This window comes from Lasioglossum baleicum, chromosome 10 (genome assembly GCF_051020765.1).
Source record: "Lasioglossum baleicum chromosome 10, iyLasBale1, whole genome shotgun sequence".
In the NCBI taxonomy this organism is placed as follows: Eukaryota; Metazoa; Arthropoda; class Insecta; order Hymenoptera; family Halictidae; genus Lasioglossum; species Lasioglossum baleicum.
Window position 1 is genome coordinate 11,555,915 of NC_134938.1, and position 19,983 is coordinate 11,575,897.

Genomic DNA, 19,983 nt, shown 5'->3' on the forward strand with positions numbered 1-19,983 from the left:
GAATAAATTGATGCATGAATCAATAAATTGATGAATGAATGAATCAATCAATAAATTGATGAATGAGTGAATAAATAAATTGATGAATGAATGAATGAGTAAACTGATGAATGAGTAAATGAATAAATTGATGAATGAGTGAATAAATAAATTGATGAATGAATGAATGAATAAATTGATGAATAAATTGAAGAATAAATTGATGCATGAATTGATGAATAAATTGAAGAATAAATTGATGCATGAATGAATCAATAAATTGATGAATGAGTGAATAAATGAATTGATGAATGAATGAATGAGTAAACTGATGAATGAGTGAATGAATAAATTGATGAATGAGTGAATAAATAAATTGATGAATGAATGAATGAATAAATTGATGAATAAATTAAAGAATAAATTGATGAATAAATTAAAGAATAAATTGATGAACGAATGAATGATTAAATTGAGGAAAGAATGAATGAATAAATTGATGAACGAATGAATGAACAAATTGATAAAATTGTTTATCATCGCATTTGACAATAGCAGTAAATTCGTCGCGTGTATTCCAGCGCGCGGAGAAATAGCATAACATGTTCGTCAACCGAGAGACGAATAAATGGTTGCTCAAATATCGTCGTCGGTTCTCAAACGATCGTAAACAGATCACGAGGATCGCGTTTCCACGAGCGTCGGCGTCGGCGTCGACGTCGACCAGAAAGTTTCGGGCTCCCCACTTTCACTTCGCTTCCTGTTCTCGTTGCCGCCCCCGCACTCTACGAACAACTTTATGCTTCATTTTACAACGACGTGCATCAACCATCCGCGTAACCCTGAGAGAGAGAGAGAGGAGAGAGAGCGAGCGAGAGAGAGGAAACAAGTTATCCGTTTAACGAACGCACTTCGAGCAGATCCGAGTATCTTCCCGTTTAACCAGACAGATTTTTTTATTCTACGCTTTCCGGAAATCGAAAAAAAGAGACGGCCAGCAACTATGTAACTAATTGCAGTAATCCGCACACACAAACAAGCGCGCTTGTGTTTGCTAGTACAGGGACGAGCAAGTTTCCGTAATGAATTCGTTGAAAATGCGATGACCGGCTGCTAATTAAAATTTCGGCAAGTTGCCGCCAATCTGTTGCGGAAATGAACCCTCCCCCCTTCAATTTACCCACAACCGAGTTTGTCACAAAGTGGAGACTTTTTGTAGGGTGAAACGCAGGGAACATTTGTAGCTAGTTGAAAAAGGACAATTAAAGTATTGTATATATGGTAATCACAAAATTAAAAAAAGAAGAATCAATAGTACTTTTTATTAATTGTTCCTCCTCGCGCGGTCTTCCACTATTTCATATCGTGTTTTATGAAATTATACATGCAGTCATCAATCTCGTTGCATTTAACCAGATTTCGATTTCAATCGGAGCGTAAATATAGTAATATCGAATTTCAGACTATTACACAGGGTCTTCCATTAAGAAGTGTCATTTTAAATAATTAAAAAATGCTGTTCTTTCACAGTCAACGATTTTCCACGATTTACAATTTTACTAACCACGTGTCGCAAAGAGTGACAACCATAATCTTGAAATAAATTTCTCTCATCGATAACTGTTATGAGCGATAGAAATAAATTTTTCTCATTGATAACTGTTGTGAACGATCGAAATAAAGTTCTCTCATCGAATAACTGTTATGAGCGATTGAAATAAAATTCTCTCATTCATAACTGTTATGAGCGACCGAGAAAAACGTCTCCCATCGATAACTGTTATGGGCGATCGAAATAAATTTCTCTCATTGATAACTGTTATAAGTAGACTGCGGATTTTATGCATTTATGACAAAAACGGGTACGTACAATTTAAAGCAGTTGACATGTCGAAAATATATGAGGATATCAATGTATTAGCTTAATAGGATAATTAACAGAAGAATCAAATTTTTATTTGGCTCCTGTGTCCTGCAATCAATATCAATATTTTTTATTCTGCATAAAGATCCGCAGTCTAGTTATAAGAGTGACCGAAATTAATTTCTCTCAACTATAACATTTATCAACAAGGGAAAAATTTTTGGTTATTTACAATATAATCCTTATTTGTAACAAAAACGATTTCAGTCGATGGAATACTTGTTATTCTATGACATTTTAGTTTTAGTTATAACAGTTATGGTCCCTGTAATAAACCATAAGATAACTATGCAATATGCAGAATGGCCAGATTAATTCCTGCCCCTACTCCACCTGGTGGTGGCAGAGAGGGGGTAACTTTTCCCCTGAATTCGAGCGAAGTGCAATTCTCGCTGCAGAAAAAATCTGCGTTTCAGCTTAATAAAATGTCGATAGCTTCAGATTAATATAATATTCGAACAAAAACTGTATGGGAAATTTCGCTAGGGTTCGGCGTAGAGCTCGCGAGGAACGCGGCCGCCTCGCGAGCAGTGTAACCGCTTCAGTTTTAAATGAAATGTCATTCGCATTCTTGCAGCTTTCTGGATCCGCGAAACCGGAATGGTGGAACAGGGGGCGCGGGGTGCGGTAGGGGTAGGGGGCAATAGCAGCAGCACGGTTTAATTGAAAAGAAAAAGAGGAAGTAGCCGGGGTGAAAAGGTATTTCCGGGGCGTGCACCACGGCGCGCGGTTTCAAACGTGGAGAAAGCTTTTTATTCGGCCACCGGGCGTGGCGGCTCGCTCACTTTGGTAAGTGTTCCGGGGCAAAAGTGGGCTGCCTTCGAGGGTGCAAACAGTTTATTTAATCTGAAAAACCTATTTGGCCGAATAAGGGAGGGAGAGAGAAAGAGAGTGATGAGCAAGAATGGCATCAAAGGCCGTTGGGCTGCTACAGCCATTTTCCACCCCTTGGAACCACCCCCTTTATCCTTCTCTCATTCTTTCAACGTCCTTCCGAATATGCGAGCAACAAGGAGACACGACACGCGCATAAATTTTTATCGCTACGATGTCTCTCTCTCTCTCTCTCTCACTTTCTCTCTCTCTCTGTACGAGAAACGAAGTCCCGTCGCCTCTTTGTCCCCGTGGGCTCTCCGTCGTTCGTTACGGACGGGAACAGGATAAATTGAGGAAGATGGGATCCCGCAGATCCGCACGTTTATTCCATTCTTTCGCGCGACCGGTCGCGCGTCAACCAAAGGAATAAGAACCCGCGACAAACAATCTGGTTTGCTCACTCTCGATTTTGGTTCCCACGCGCGGAAAGCGAAAATCTTTTAAAGAACAGCAAACAGTAGCAGGACAGCACCCGCCGAAAAGGGAAAACTAATTTGGTTGAAACTTCAGCTCACGGGACCAGAAATCTTCGACTTATTTAAATACAATCCTGCAAATTTTGGCGAGGAAATGTCGAAAATCCAAGTTTCATTGTTAGGAATCCACTGGGTGAATTAATTATGCGTGTTAAAAACTTGGATTCTCTCTCGAGATTATACAGGGTGTATCAGCTGAAGGGGGCCACCTAAATATCTTCTTTATTTTTAATGGCTCAACAATATTTACGGCATAATTTAAATGGCATCGAAGGAGGAATATCATAGAAGAACAATTTTTATTTGTCCGGTTACTTTATCATAGTTTTTTCGAGGTCATCGTTATTTTTTATCGGGAAACTTATTCTTATTTATTCCATCTTGTTAACGACTTAAGCATATTCAAATGTATTTTTTCAGCCGCTATAAGATGGAATAAAAAAAAAGTTTCCCGATAAAAAAATAAGGATGACCTTGAAAAAACTATGAAAAAATAACCGAACGAAAGAAATTGTCCTTCTATGATATTCCTCCTTCGATACCATTTAAATTATGCCATCAATATTTATTGTGCCATTAAAAGTAAAGGGGATATTTAGGTGGCCTCCTTCTGCCGAGACACCCTGTATATCATAGGAAGTCCAACATACCCTTGTATTTCGCTGTTGTAATTTGTCTTATACTTTTATAAAGTGGTGTCGCTACAATATTTTCGAATTGTCTTGGTCTACCCCGACGTGGTAATAAATTCCGTATTTTAAACTCTGCATTCTCATCCATTGATATCTTGTAGAAAATTTTACACGATTCATTTCTCAAGAAACGCATCCAGCATATTTTTCACCAATTTATTGTTTCTCCGTTAGAATTCTTTACCTTTTCAAAAATTTGCATCCTCGAAAAATCTTGTTGATATTAACATCAGACAAAATAAACTTTCAAAATAAAAATTTGTATCATTCTATTAACCAGCTAATTTCCTTTTTACAAAATCTTCGTGATTTTAAATATATTGGTTACAATTTGCTTCAGAATGAAAAGATAACGTAGAAACGTAAATATTGAAATCTTGATTTTTCTCGAAAATGGACTTACTTTCAAAATAAACAGCTCGTATACATTATTCATAAAAAAAATTAGGCACATAATGTTCAGTAGTTTTCCAGGACATTATTATGAAGAGAAGGAATTTTTCGGCGATACATGGTATCTGAGAAAGTTCGATCTTTGAACGTTTATTGTAACGAGAGTTCTTAATAACTTTAATTAATATTATTTAGAAGAAGCACGCGACATGTTTGAATAACTCTTAAACCACTAAAGACATCGCAATGAAATTTCAACTGAATATTCAAAAAAAATAATTCCTCCTCAATTAACTGTAACTTAATATAGACTTCATTAATTTGTTTAATTGAACTGTTCAAAATGTGAAAGTTGATTTTTCCCAAAATATCGTGTGCTTCTTCAATCGGGCCCAGTGTGCGGCGCGGCGCCAAACGCGGAAAAAAACGAGGAGTATCTGCAACGTCGCGAGGACGCCAGTCGAGAAAATCTCTGTAAACGAAAATGTATTAAGCGCGGCCACCTAAGCTCGTAATTGCCACGAGGCTCAATTAACTTGCGCGTTTGATCCGGGACTCCTCGTTGCGCTGCCACCGCTCCGCTCCACGCGTTTTGCGATCGCGCGCTCCTTCCTTTGGAACGTACGTCGAATCTCGCGTAGAGACTAGGAAATTTCCAAGAGAAACCGCCGATGCAGATTAAACCCCCGTACTCGACTCACCCAATTATCGGTACCAGTCCGCACGCTTATCTGGGACACGCTCTCTTCAACAATTCGCGGAACTCCACCGTAGGACATTTTTATATTTATCCATCGAAACAACAAACTTAAAACTGCAAACTTAGTATTGCAAATTTTAATCGGGCTGAAGTTCACCTTACGGAACCACAAATTTTCGACCTTTTTATACGGGTTGTCTCAGCTGAAGGAGGCCACCTAAATATCTCCTTTATTTTTAATGCCACAAAAAGAATATTTATGGCATCATTTAAATGGTATCGAAGGAGGAATATCACAGAAGAACAATTTCAAGGTCATCGTTATTTTTTTATCGGGAAAACTTTTTTCCCATCTTATAGCAGTTGAAAAAATACATTCGAGTATGCTAAGGTCATTAACAAGATGGAATAAAAAAAAGTTATCCGGATAAAAAATAACGATGACCTTGAAAAAACTATGAGAAAATAACCGGAAAAAATTGTTCTTCTATGATATTCCTCCTTCGATACCATTTAAATAATGCCATAAATATTCTTTTTGTGCCATTAAAAATAAAGGAGATATTTAGATGGCCTCCTTCAGCTGAGACACCCTGTATACCACCTGAGCACCATGACTTCTTCAAATCCCTCCCAAATATACACAAAATGCAAATGAGGAGTAAATTGTTATGTAATTTATATAGTTAGAAGATTTGCTGAATTGCATAAATGGTGTTTTTCAAGTTTTGTAATGAAATATGTAATGAATTGAATATTGTTTTTTCAATTTGAAGCATTTTAAATTGTATCGAATGGACTTGGGCTGTTTCAAATTTTATGACAAATCCAGTTGTTAATTTTGAAAGTGGCTTAAGTCCATTCTTGGTAAGAAGACACATATTATTCACTTAATAATTGCTATTATTTTAATAGGAATTGTAAATTTAATTCTCTTCGATACACTTGAATTCCTTCATTGAATTCATTGATTTCATTGAAACGCAAACTCCTAAACATCTCAATTTAAACTTAAATTGACTCAGGTCACTTTCAAAATAAACGGCTCAACTAACAATTGTTACCAAAAAGAAATTACATCCTAATTTTCCACCGCTCGTACCTACTTATCCGACACACCCTGTACGTCGCGCGTCGTCGCGCGTTTTAACGGCGCCGGAAGCGTCGCGCGACGCAAAGGGGGTTTCGCGCATTTTCGCGCGTTTCAAGAACGGAAAGAAAGCTGTGCGACATCGACGACGCTCGACGGTGGCCCGGATGCCGGAGCAATCAGCCACCTAGCGCCGGTGCGTTTGATCTGCGAAATCGCGGCTCGTCGTAAACGAGGTTTCCATCGTGCCAGTTTCGACCTCCCTCAACCTTCCCCCTTCTCTTCGACCGTGTTCCCTAGCACAGAATTTCTCTCCACTTTCCTTCCTCTCGCCTTCGCATCAACACACCACCGCGACAGCACTCTCTTCTTCAAATCCGCGGCGCGAAAATTCTTCCTTTGTTTCACGCCTCGTGACTACATTTTTGCCACGATTATATTAGCTTGCCGAGTTGTCGTTGTCGTTGTATGCGTCAAATCTTGTAATCGAATTTTAAATCACTTCCCGATGAGCTAGAGATTTGAAACTTTAAACACAACTCAGAACTGGATGACAATGCAATACTAAAATGCAAATTAAAAAAAAACGTCATCGCGTTCAGCGATCCCCACTCCCCGCGCCAGCCCTCCCTACTCCACTACGCGTTCCCACTCCGACTCATCCCCACTCCACTCCATTTCGCACCGAAGTAGCTCTCAGTCAGTGTGGTGTTCCGTTCGTTCAGTTCCATTTCAGACAATTTCGGACTCCATCAAGAGACGTCGTCTCTCGGAGTCATCCCCTTATTCTATATCGCGTATTTCCATATCTTACTATTTCATACCAGTATTACTATATCTAGCGTTCCATTTAAAAAAGACCAAAAAGTAGAAAATAAAAAAAATATATAAAAAAGAAACTTTTTAAAAACCATGCTTATATTAAAATGCACTAAAAAGGAGAAAACAATTTTTTTTCCTGGTTCTCCATAAAATACCGAATCCAGTTAAATGATTAGTAATATTTTTCCCCAAAATTTTAAGCAATTAGTTCAAAATGTATTATAAATTTTATAATATAAACTAGTGACCATAAATAAAAGCGTGGAGCGTCCACGAAGATTACGTCAATATAGTTTTGCGCTCCACGCTTTTATTTATAGTCACTAATGGCTAAATACATTATGTTCTCCTTTTTAGTGCATTTTAATATAAGCGTGATTTTTAAAAAGTTTTTTTCCGCACACCTGCAAATCTTTTCTTTTCCACGGCTTCCCTTTTCTACGATGCTATTCCCCCACGCTTCCGCCCGGTCACGTGACTGATCACGACGATTGGGAGTAACGGCGGAGAGGGGGTAACTATATTCCCCTGAATTGGTGCTCCGTCCCCTCGTTTCGCGTCTCTTCTGGTACTTTCCCCTTTCCCTACAGCCCCAGTACCGTGTTCTCCATTTACTGTGACGTCACCATCATTTATTTTTCTCAGATTCAACCCCTGAATCCCTCTTCCTCGACTCGGCTCGTTTACCAGCTCCGAACATAACCAGAGTTGGGCAAAAGTGTTTATCCAAATAAAAATTTTTGCCCAACTCTGCGCATAACATATACGTTAATCTAAATGAAATATCGTTTTTTTCGGAATTAATTTTGCGGCATAATTAAATGGGAAGGGAACGACCAAAAAATATATCGGATAATATTCGCGCGTCGTCGTTCGAGCGGCTCGCATTACGCGGCGATAGATTTTTCGTAATTATAAAATTATCATACGGCCCAGGGAAATGACTAAAACAAATATATGTGTAATATACATGGCTATACATATGTATCTCGTTCTGCCTCGTACCATCGCAAAAATTAACCCCGTTACAACCGATTTCCACCGTTAAAACGTTTCCCATTCGAATCTCGGGCGATCCGCAATTTCGCGAGCGAGCCGGGGCGAGGGAATATTAATTTGGCGCGCGTCGCATTAACTGGTTTTTAACGAGCAGCGAAACGGCCCGGGGAACCGTCGCGTTTAACAAATTACGTTAATTCTGTTTTCGAATAAATATAAAACGGGCCTTTAGGCGGGCGCGGCGGCGCGCACGCACAGCTCCAACGAAAAACTACGGAGCAGTCTCGCCGCCGCCCGTTATCGTCGTCGTCGCGTGTATTACGCTGAGCATTAAGCGCTACATTGTGTCGCGAAAATATGTTGCGCGTTCGAATTTTCTCGTCTCTCTATGACACTCTTTTTTTTTTTACGCGACACACGAATAATGTGATAGCGAAAAAGAGGAGAGGATCAGTGCGCGCACACGATAATTTCTTTAATTTGTGTTAAAGTTGGAGGGGGACCGACGAGTGGCCGAATAATTTCATTCTTTTTCCCGGTGGGAAGCTTTTAATACCGGTGGTGACCGGTTTTTAAACGTTCCGACAGAGTCAACAATGACATTTGCCGGTGAAAATGCGAGCGCGAGAAAAAAAAGGGCGGGGGCGGTTCGGGAGTACACGGGTATTTAAATGGCCATTGGCAGATTACCGATATCGGTGCGCTGCTTAGTTAAACGAGTTACCGCGAAAACTCAATACCGCTCGTGCAGAGAGCACAGAGAGAGAGAGAGGGAGGGAGGCATGGTGATCGAACGATCGAGTGCGGAGCAGAGAGAGAGGGAGAGAGAGAGGGAGAGTGCAAACGGGCTGCCGAGAATCGAAGAGGCGCGATCCGCGTGATGAAATCACATGGCACCATTACGAAACCACCGAAAACTACCGGCATTTAAAACATTATCACATACTTTCTGTTTGTCGGCTAATCTGTGGGAACAATGATTTTTTCCCCCGTGGAATTTTCGATCAGTTTCTGCTGGGTAATGTAGGCGAATGCGCGAAATGCAAATCTGACACGAGAATATTTTCTCTTATGTTACAGAACCTTTTTTATGAAAAGTCTTTATAGCCATTTTGTAGTACGATTCCTGAAATAAGCTGCCATAACGTTCCATACAGAAATATTCATATTTATGATTTTACGGAAATGGTAGTTCGTGAAGAATGGGGGTTGAAAATAGAGGATGGTTTATATTTTTTTCTGATGTCATTGAATCTTTTTATGAAAAGTCTTTATAGCCATTTTGTAGTACGGTTCCTGAAATAAGCTGCCATAACGTTCCATTCAGAAATATTCATATTCATGATTTTACGGAAATGATACTTCGTGAAGAATGCTAGGCTGGGGGTTGAAAATAGAGGATGGTTTATATTTTTTTCTGATGTCATTGAACTTTTTTATGAAAAATCTTTATAGCCATTTTGTAGTACACACCTTGAAATGAGCTCCACTAAAATTTTATTGATAAACATTAACATCTGTAGATATGGTAGGCGAAGAAGTGAAGTCATGATTTAAATCACTAGCTCAGTTTAAGTATTGAGTTGGCAAGAAAGTAATTTCGGTATTTTAAGGTGAAATAGAGCCCAATTTTTTTATGCAAGCAATGAACTTTAATGAGTCATATATTTTCCCTTTTGTTCGATGATCTTATTTTTTAAAAAAGAGTAAATAAGAAAATATTTCATTGATTAAATTTCATCGTTAGAATAAAGAAATTCGGTTTTATTTCATCTTAAGACACCGAAATTACTTTCATATACCCAACCCAATAGAATAGAAAAATTCGGCCTGCTGGAATACCAAGTAAGGGTTGACAAAGGGGATGAGACAAACAATGATCTCTGCTCGATGCAATCTCAAGAACAGCTGGACCATGCGAAAGAATTTAAACAGTTTCGATCTTCGGAGTCTCGCGCTTTTTTACCAAAGTGCGAGATTGTGAGTGGATAATCAACGTCCCACACGTGTGTAGTCCGGATAAAATTTACATCAAGATCACGGGGGCTGCAGCGTCGAATGGTGTGTGTGTGTGTGTGTGTGCGGTGCCACGGTCGAAAGAAAAGTTTAATATGTTTGTTGCGCTCGCGCGGCGCCGTCGAACTTCGCGTTAGTTTGCACAAAGAACGAGTGGAGCCGCGCGGATCAAACGCGAGAGTTAATAGAGGTTCGTAGCAATTACGGGCTTAGCGCAGGACCGGCTGCACTTTCGTTTGCCCGGAGACTTCCTTGACGCGACCTGCGGCGCAAATAACTTTGCCCACCTTTTCTTCCCTCGAGTCTTTGCCGCCTGATCGAAATTTAAACCGATACCGGTATCGGCTGGCTGTTCCGAAAATTTTAGCGGACGGGATGCACCGGTGACGAGTTCCGAAAATAATTTTGCAATTTCTGGTCCCTCTCGTTCACTCGGAACTCGTTACACAAAATAATCGAATTATTATTTAAAGAGGTGAGCTATAAAGCAGCGAAAAATATAACAAAATCTAAGAATATTGTTTTCAACGTGAAAAGACTATTAGGGGGTGCAGTGAATTTTTACGAGTATTTATCCACTGCTTCCCAAAATCGATGGATATAATTTTTCTTTTCTTAACCCCAAAGAAAATAACTCGATTACGTTATTGGGGGTAAGTTAACGAATACTTCAAATTGTTTTCAACGTGAAAAGACTATTAGCGGATGCAGTGAATTTTTATTTATCCACTGCTACCCAAAAAATCGATGGATATAATTTTTATTTTCTCAACCCCAAAAGAAATAACTCAATTACGTTATTGGGGGTAAGTTGTCGAATAATTAAAATATCAATTACTGTCAGAACCAAAATATTGGGAAAAAAATCAGCGAATAATCACCGATATGTAAGTAATCAACACAGGCCTCTAAGCAGGTCACCTTGGCCACGACTATGGCAAGAAGCCTACCGCCTCCCGTCCCCGGAAGACCGTTGAAACTAGCGCGAGCATACGTTCGGTAGTCGGCGTGATCCCCAAGCGATCTCCATTACGGTTCGCGCGAAAAGTAAGTTCTGTGGGCGGGGGGTGCGTGGGTGGAAGGGGGGTTGGCGCGGGGGCGGGTTGGATAAAATCGGCTGGGAAACGAGGCGGGCAAGAAAGTCCTCTCGGCGAGAGAGCTTGGAAAATCAACCGTGGAGAAAGAATGTCCGATCGGAGGTAGAAGAAGATAGAGAACGAGCGAATAAGAGAGAGAGAGAGAGTGAGAGAGAGGGTGGGTGGGTGGAAGGAGGGAGAGTATAGGCGAAAGGACGCAGGGGAAGAAGGGTGGTTTGGTTCGAGGGCCTGGGGACCATAGGGGATGGAGTTAGGTCGGCGGCGGAGGGTGGCGAGGAGGGTGGCTGTCGGCAGGATCAAAGGGCGGTGCTCGTTCGAGCTTTCGAGGCGAGGGACGCGTGGGTTCGACGGGGGTAACGGGACCATGGTGGGGCGGACGGGGTTGCACGGGGGTTCGAATGGAGCCGGCGGACCGGAGGTGGGTGGGTGGCGATGCTCGTGGGTGGAGGCGACAACGAGCAAATCTGATTTTCGCTCCACTTGCTATGCCTCTGGGTCCCCGGCCTGCCTGCCTGCCTCGCCACCCTCTTTCCCAACCCCTCTATCCGCCACCTCCCAGCCAGTAATCCGCCTTTCGCTTTTCCTCACCGATTCCGCAGCCACCGTCGTTTCCTTGTCTATCCATCTTTCTCTCCCGTTCCTCTATCCAGCTAGCTTGCCCTCGACTTTGGCATACTTTGCCGCACAAGCCCCGATGCATATCGAGCTACATCGGATGTCGAAACTTCGACGAACTTTCTCCGGTTTGTGTTAGCATCTTCGCCAGACCTGGATCCGCAGGACGAAGGTCGCGACGAAGGTCAGCTGACGCGATGCAAGGTGTCGCCGTAGACTGCTAGTCTACTTTTTAGATCAACGTTGCACGACGTTGCTATCATTTGTTCGTGAAATAGCGGAGGATTAAAATTAATCTAACCTCTCCATAAAATAGAAGCACAAGAATTAACAATAATTTTTTAATGCTACAGAACTTTTCTTGTGAAATGTCTTTAAATAGCAATAAATTAAATAGAAATAAACTCCCCTAAAAGTTTCATTCAGAAATATTTATATTTAGCATTTCACCAAAATGGCAGCTCGTGAACAATGGGGGTTGAAAATACGGGGTGGTTTATATATTTTTTTTTTCGTCTCACTAGAATTATTATATCACACCCTGTTAATATTACCGGTACTTTGTTTAAAGAAATTAATTTCACAGCTCCACAATGAACCATTAATAAAAAAGAAAAAGATCAAGAAGTCACTGGTGGACTTTCTAATGAAGCTTCGAATACAACAAAAGCGGGTGCTCAATAAAAATAATTGTTTCGCAACACGAAAAGTGTTCATAACAAGTTGAGTAATTCTGGTGTTCCAGTTTCGCGACGCGAGAAGAATTAAGCGGCGCAAGGCCCGGTCTATGATATTAATTTCTTGACAATCGGGGGAGCAGCGCGTCACCGGTGCAAATAAGGGCACAGATTAATTATTGGAAATCGAAATGGAACCGATATCTCGCGCACGAATTATACGGTCCTTAACGGAGAATCAATTTCCGCGTGAGTATCCCGACACGACGCTACTTCCGGGGCGAACCATCGAAAACGAAATTAAAAAGCTCCATCCAATCGGGGACGAAAAAAGCGCGATTCCCAGGCCGATCAAGGATACAGAATCTGTTAATAAAACTCGAGAGAGCTTCTCCCTCACCTCGCTCTCTCTCTCTCTCTCTCTCTCTCTCTCTCTCTCTCTCATCCTTGTTCCCTCTATCGAAGTCTATTATCGCGCGTTAAAAGAATCGGAAAAGGATTTCGATTTCGACAGCTCGAATTCATCGATATACCGTATTATCGGTGGGTGTGTGTGTGTGTGTGTGTGTATGTGTGTGGCTATGTTCCATTATCATTTTAATTTGCGCAGGTTAATCGAATACTCCGAACTGTTTTTCGTCGGTCTAACTCTTTTAAATCTAAACTCTATCGAACGACGACTCGATGAAATTTCGAAGCGTTTGAGGGCAGGAAGCCCGTCACTTTACCGGAAGTTTCGACACTAAACTTCGTTTACGTTGTTACTCTTGCATAGATATGAACGGTTCCATTAAACTGAACGAGGAACGAAAAAAAAGTGTATATGTATAGGTAAATTCCACTGTTCGACAATGAATTTTACCGTCAATTTTTCCCGACCTCCGCACCGAGCACGCCCAATTTATGACAACGGAATTACCGTGGCGGTCCCGGTTGCCAAGGAATTGTTATATTGTCAGAGATCAGTCACTAGGTTTTTACTCACGGTACGTAGCGACAACAATCGCTGGAAATAATGGGGCTCCAGGGGAAACTCACCTGCAACAAACAAATAAATGCGATGTTAGTCAACAATATATTTTTGTATACTCAGATTTCAATTATTAAGTCTAAATCTACATCAGAGCCTATTTCTAGAACATCGAATGGTCTTCAGCATGTTCTTCAGCATTTAACAATTCGATAAACGAGTCTAGTTCCCTAAAGAAAATGTGTCCAGGTCATTCTAAACTTAGCGCAGAAAGAACTAGCGGTCTTCAACAAGTTCTTCAGCCCGTTCTTCATCGTTCAAGATCATAAAGATCCAGTACAGTTCCTTAAAGAAAATGTGTGCTTTATAAAGCTAATCGAGACGCTTGAACATGTTTTTCAGCATTTAACAATTCGACAAGTACTAGAATCCTGAAGAAACAGTGTCTTCAGCAAGTTCTTCAGCACGTTCTTCATCATTCAAGATCATGAAGATTCAGTACAGTTCTTTAAAGAAAATGTGTGCAGGTTTTTCTAAAGCTAATCGAGACGTTTGAATATGTTCTTCAGCATTTAACAATTCGATAAGTACCTATTTCCCTGAAGAAACAGTGTCTTCAGCTAGTTCTTCATCATTCAAGATCATGAAGATCCAGTACAGTTCTTTAAAGAAAATGTGTGCTTTATAAAGCTAATTGAGACGCTTGAACATATTTTTCAGCATTTAACAATTCGACAAGTACTGCAATCCTGAAGAAACAGTGTCTTCAGCAAGTTCTTCAGCACGTTCTTCATCATTCAAGATCATGAAGATTCAGTACAGTTCTTTAAAGAAAATGTGTGCAGGTCTTTCTAAAGCTAATCAAGACGTTTGAACATGTTCTTCACTGGTTCCCTGAAGAAACAGTGTCTTCAGCAAGTTCTTCAGCACGTTCTTCATCATTCAAGATCATGAAGATCCAGTACAGTTCTCTGAACAAAATGTGTGCAGGTCTTTCTAAACCTAATCGAGACGCTTGAACATGTTTTTCAGCATTTAGCAATTCGACAAATACTGGAATCCTGAAGAAACAGTGTCTTCAGCACGTTCTTCATCGTTCAAGATCATGAATATCCAGTACAGTTCTCTAAAGAAAATGTGTGCAGGCCTTTCTAAAGCTAATCGGGACGCTTGAACATGTTCTTCACTGGTTCCCCGAAGAAACAGTGTCTTCAGCAAGTTCTTCAGGACGTTCTTCATCATTCAAGATCATGAAGATCCAGTACAGTTCTCTAAAGATAATGTGTGCAGGTCTTTTTGCTAACAGAGGCGCCCGAACGTGTTCTTCAGGATGTTCTTCAGCGTTCAAGGATCGACGACAGGTAGGTAGGCGACGTTAGCAAGATCCAGAGCCGACCGATATATCCATTCATCGAACGGAATCACTTACTCGCGTCCAGAACAGGTATATTAGCAGGTAGCCGCGGTCGACAGGCCGGAGGATATATAACTGGCTGCGAAACTTTTCAATGTCGCCGGTTCGCCACGCCATTCATCCGCGTCCGAGGAATCAATGATACCGGCTAGCTAGGCTCTCTCTCGCCTGTCCGTTCCGGCTCGTCCTACCGGCGTATAATTTACTCGGATAGGCGTGAGGCTTGGATTTATGATTAACGAGCGACGCGCGACGACGCGCCGTGGAAATCAATTACGACCACTCGCCTAACGCCCGCGGACGCTTCATCCTGATGCTGACGCCGTTGTTGATGCGCGATCCCTCCACCCTCGATCCGTTCTTCCAATACTGCTTATCTAGACTCCGATGACGGCCGACGTAACGTACTATCGGTGACGTAATGTCGATTTTGTTGACGTAACTTTGTTGTTTGTAAACATTTTTTCATGGAACTTGGTCGAGCGTGTTCCTGATTCTATTCCGGTTAAAATGATACCCAACACGATGCAGTTCGGACCATAATTGCTCGTGTAATACACGATATAGTGGAGCCTCGATTATCCGAACCGGCTGTCTCGATATTAAGGGAGCTCTTCGAGACGATTTTAGAACGTGTTCCAGTAGGAATTTTTCAACGTTCGAGGGCTTGAATTAAACGTGAAGAATGGCACTTTGTGATGAAGGTAAGTGGGTTTGAGTAGAATGACGAGAGCATGTGCCACAGTCGACTGAATCTGGCTGTTTTCGGGGTCGAGATTAACGAGGAGAAAAATGTAGATGAACGTTTGCGGAGACGATTGTAGAAGCTTTTCGAGAAGAAGTGACAGGAAGATTGCAGGTCGAAATTCGTTACCGAGGAAATGAGTTCTCGGCAGGTGGCGGTTTAGGTGAAAGGTCGAAAGGGTGACAAACACGGTAGAAGGAAGTGGAACAGGCGGTCCGACGATCCAAAAACGGATGTCTGATGGGCGTCAAGAAGGGAGGAGGGTCTTTCAAACACATCGACCGATAAATTAAACGGTCGGCTGGTGACGTTCACGGCTTGACATCAAAGTACGAGAGAAAGAGAGGAGAGGGGAGGGTGGTATCCATCGTTGGGGAGGTAACGACGAGAGAGCGTTAGGAACAGAGAGATGGGTTAAGAAAAGAGACGAAAAGAAACGAAGGAGGAAGGGAAGAGGTAAAGAGAGAGAGAGAGAGAGGGAGAACGTAACGGAAAGAGACAGAGAGAAATTCACAAATTTCCTCGACGAGGAAAAACTTGATTACGAAATTTAGAAGCGAGCGTTAAAAGGATCGTCCTGAGAAGAGGGGTAACCGGGCAGATTGTTATACGGCACGGCTGGAAATGAGGCGCGAACGAAACGTGACATCATCAAGAGAAGTTAATTGCAAACGACGAGATAGTAGATTATAGCGCAAACTAGCTCCGGCACTTTGTGTGGACCTCGATACACCTCCCCGCTCCGCTCCTCCTTCCTGTCCTTCGGGGGAGGCAAGTAACGCCGAGGACTTATTTTCTTCTTGAGATTGTGCAGTGAAACATGCTCGCTACGATATAAATAACGTTTTATAAGTAACACAGAATATCGGGGCACCATCGATGATTCGGATAATCGAGGTTCCACTAAATCGTGGATTACGCAAGAACGCGAGACCCGAATAGGGTCGTGTTGGATATCATTTTAAGCGGAAAACTGCCAGGAATAAGCTGGTAAAAGTTCTATACAAAAATCATTCGGGACAAAGAAGTTATGACAGAAAACTCGCATTGTCTCACTGATACATCCAATTCTTCTCGCCCTTCCAAGGAGGTCCTACCCGATGTTACAGGGTTCGGACTGGGTCGTGTCTGGGCCCGTTTGAATCGGGGAGGTGCCAGGAATACATTGACGAAAGTTTCATCGAGAAACCATTGGAAACAAAAGAGTGATTCGAATCTACATCGGAAAGATTGACGTCGGGCGTGTGAAGGTGACAGAAAAATTGAACGTTGGATCGGCGCGGTTCGTTCTCACCGGGACCTCTCGGGGAATCTCGGGCACCCTAAATCCGGCGCGACCGAGCGTAGATCTTATCAGAGCCTGGTAAACAGAGATCCATCAGCGAGTTTCTAGGCCACCTGGCGCAATCGGTCCTCGGCCCGGTTATTACTACGTTTAATAACACGTCATAATAATATGTAATTTCGCGTGGATTACCGGGGCGGAGTCAGCCCATAGACGATCTAGGTGTGTCGATCGCGAGAGCGGATCTGGCGGAGGGGGTTCTGGCCGAAACCGTAGTTGAATGGTCGAAGAAAAACGGAAGGATGGTGTGTGCGTTGAGGGGTTGTTGGACTCTGGAGGGTTCGCGACGTGAGATCGACAGCAGGCCTGATGCTATCGCTACTCTTTGTGATGAGATCCGGTACAATGATACACGGGGCCGCTTCTCTGTGTCGATGCGTTCACAGGGCAATGAAGAGAGGGAGAGAGAGAGAGAGCTCACAGGTCCCCCCAGAAGACCCCCTATTTTCCAAGGACTCCTCTGGCCAAGCCCATTTCGCTAATAAGGCGTTCCAGAGCGTTCGCTTTATGAATCGCGAACAAGCAGCACCGGGTCAAGCGGAAGAATCGCCCCCGGTCTCTGCCGTGATCGAAACTGTGGCACTGATTCGCTTCCGGGTATGGGTGATTAATAGAGTGGGTCCGGATGTTATGAGCTTGCTCCACGCAGTAGCTTTGCGATCCCTTTTATTCCCACTTTCTTCCTCCGTTTCTCTTTTTCCATTTTTTTTTTTCGCTCGTTGCTTTCACTGATATGTAACGCAGGCCTGCCGATTGATTTGACCTTTGATCGGTAATGGGGTGGCACACGGCTTTTGCGCGGCCCGTGTTATTACCCTGCTAGCGGATCGCATGCTCGTGATCAGGTTCGAGTCACCGAGACTCCCCGGTTTTGATTCTCGCGATTGACTCTCTCCGGTTCGGTTCGGATTCTAAAAGTGGATTATGTTAATGCGTTCACGGACGTCGCTGTTTCGTCATTGTGGAGTGAATGATTTTTAAGCTAAACAGCGTAACAAGTACTTCCGTTTTCAGGAAACAGTAAGAGAGAGAGAGAGAGATAGTCGAACGTATTCCTTTGACCATCCGCGGCCGCTAATTACCCACTTTTAATAACGTTCGCGCTCTCTTCATTACTCGCGTTTCATTCCGTAATTCCCTGGCCGCGTAACAAACTCCCGCCCCCCACTCTCTCTCTCTCGCCGGCGCGCAACAGCATCAATAACATTCCCCAATTAACGAGGCGCAAACAAGAGCCACGGAATCGCGCCAGCCCACTTTCCGTGGCAGCCACGGACTTAGAGGATCGCGAACTCATTAACGGAACTGCCCATTGCGCGTTGATCGCCGAGGGAGGAGAGAGAGAGAGAGAGAGAGAGAGGGGGGGCAACCATCTCGTTGAATCGGGACCTACTTCGTGTATTACCTCGTTCGATGTGCATCGCAACTGGACACATCGAAATCAACCAAGATAGGGATCAGAGCGAGAAGGGCTAACATACATACACACACACACGTGCGCGTGCGCGAGAGAGATAGCTCAGGAATAAACGATAGCCGTAGCATTCGTTCTTTAGTCAAACCTCCACCCCTTTTCAATCGAGACTTCAAACGGTGGAGCGTGGAATCATGATTGGAACCGGCCGGCTGCTAAGCAAGGGGCTGCTGCTTGGCCCCGTTGGTTCGTGTCCGCTGTGCTGCTGCTGCTGTTGCGCGGGTGGTGGACGAGGGACGAACAGGGGGAGCGGCGAGGAGAAGGAGGAGATGCAAGAGAGGCAGAGGGAGGGGGAGAGCGGGTTGGTAGTAACCCCCGGGGGCGGTTCTCCGCCAGCATCCCCGCGATTCTCATCCTCCGTTCGCTTAGCCGACGTCGTGCCCCGCCGCCGTCGTCTCCACGACTCAACTCATGATGAAATTCCTAGCATTCAATCGCAGCACCGGCCGCAGTTACCCACATAAAGCCGGCGGGAGGACTGGCGGCGGGGGGTTGTGGATCCGGAGCGAGAGACAGAGAAAGATAGACGGATAGAGAGAAAGAGAGAAAGAGCAGGAGGTAGAGGGAGATGGAGATGGAGATTGAGGGACAGCGGTTGAAGGACGCCGAGATGAGTTGTCCATGTTGAGGCTAGGGGTGTGGGAGGATAAGGGCTTCGGAAATCTAGGGGACTGGAAATCTAGGGGGTGTAGAAATCTGCGGGGAAAGGAGGCTGGTGGGTACGGTGACTAGGGGGTATAGTGACTGGGGGTGCAGGAGGTTAGGAGGTGTAGCAATCTGGGGGTCCAGAAATCTAGGAGATCTAGTGACTAGGGGCGTAGAAATCTAGGACGTATAGTGACTGGAGGCGTAGAAATCAGGGTATCTAGAAATCTAGGGGGTATAGTGACTGGAGGCGTAGAAATCTAGGGATCTAGAAATCTAGGAGATATAGTGACTGGAGGCGTAGAAATCTGGGAGTCTAGAAATCTAGGGGGTACAGTAACTGGAAGCGTAGAAATCTGGAGGTATACAAATGTGGGGGTCTTGAAATCTAGGCGGTATAGTGACTAAGGGCGTAGAAATCTGGGGGTCTGGAAATCTAGGGGGTACAGTGACTGGAGGCGTAGAAATCTGGGGTATAAAAATTTGGGGTCTAGAAATCTAGGGGGTATGGTAACTAGGGGACATAGTGATTAGAGGCGTAGAAGGCCAGATGTAGAAATCTCGGGATATAGAAACGTAGGATTCTAGGGAGTGTAGGAGGCTGGGGAGTGTAGAAAGCCAGGGGGTACAGAGCACCAGGGAATGTAGCGAGTACGGGGTGTAGAACGTTGGGGGTGTGGGAGGTTAGGGGTGCAAGCTCGGGCACCAGGATATCCCGGCTGGTCTGACACGCCACGGCCACCGCCGATATTCCTGGCCACCCCCTAGGATGAACGTCGACAGGGTGAGTACCCAGCTGCTGCAGCTTCTATGCTCTGTACGCGCTCTGCAACCTCACGTCCAAGCTACGCGCTGGAATTCAAATACAGTCGTCGGGGAGAGTGACTGCGAGGGTTGCGCCGGGGCTTTCCAGGCTAGATAGGTTTCCGCCGAGATTGGAAAATACGATCGATCCATCCCACCCTCTCCACCCCCGAACAACCTCCTCCACCTCCACCTCTTCCTCCTCTGGTTTCCGTTCGGTTCGTCCGTCG

The 19,983-nt window shown here is 43.6% G+C and overlaps 2 protein-coding genes across 6 annotated transcripts in view; both read right to left on the reverse strand.

Annotated features, from left to right (window-relative positions):
• The window catches only part of LOC143212529 (uncharacterized), an 81,249-nt gene extending 72,443 nt beyond the window's left edge, over nt 1-8,806 (reverse strand). For all 5 annotated transcript variants that reach the window (XR_013009726.1, XM_076431398.1, XM_076431395.1 and 2 more), the window contains exon 1: nt 1-8,806. This exon is cut by the window's left edge and continues 22,578 nt beyond it. The gene's annotated coding sequence lies outside the window, so the exon portion shown is untranslated.
• Nucleotides 8,807-11,219: 2,413 nt separating this feature from the next.
• Nucleotides 11,220-19,983, reverse strand: part of LOC143212539 (protein pangolin, isoforms A/H/I/S) — a 211,524-nt gene continuing 202,760 nt past the window's right edge. The window contains exon 4 of the mRNA XM_076431445.1: nt 11,220-13,394. Coding sequence (XP_076287560.1) covers nt 13,338-13,394 — 57 coding nt within the window. The 3' untranslated portion in view covers nt 11,220-13,337. The remainder of the gene's footprint in view (nt 13,395-19,983) is intronic.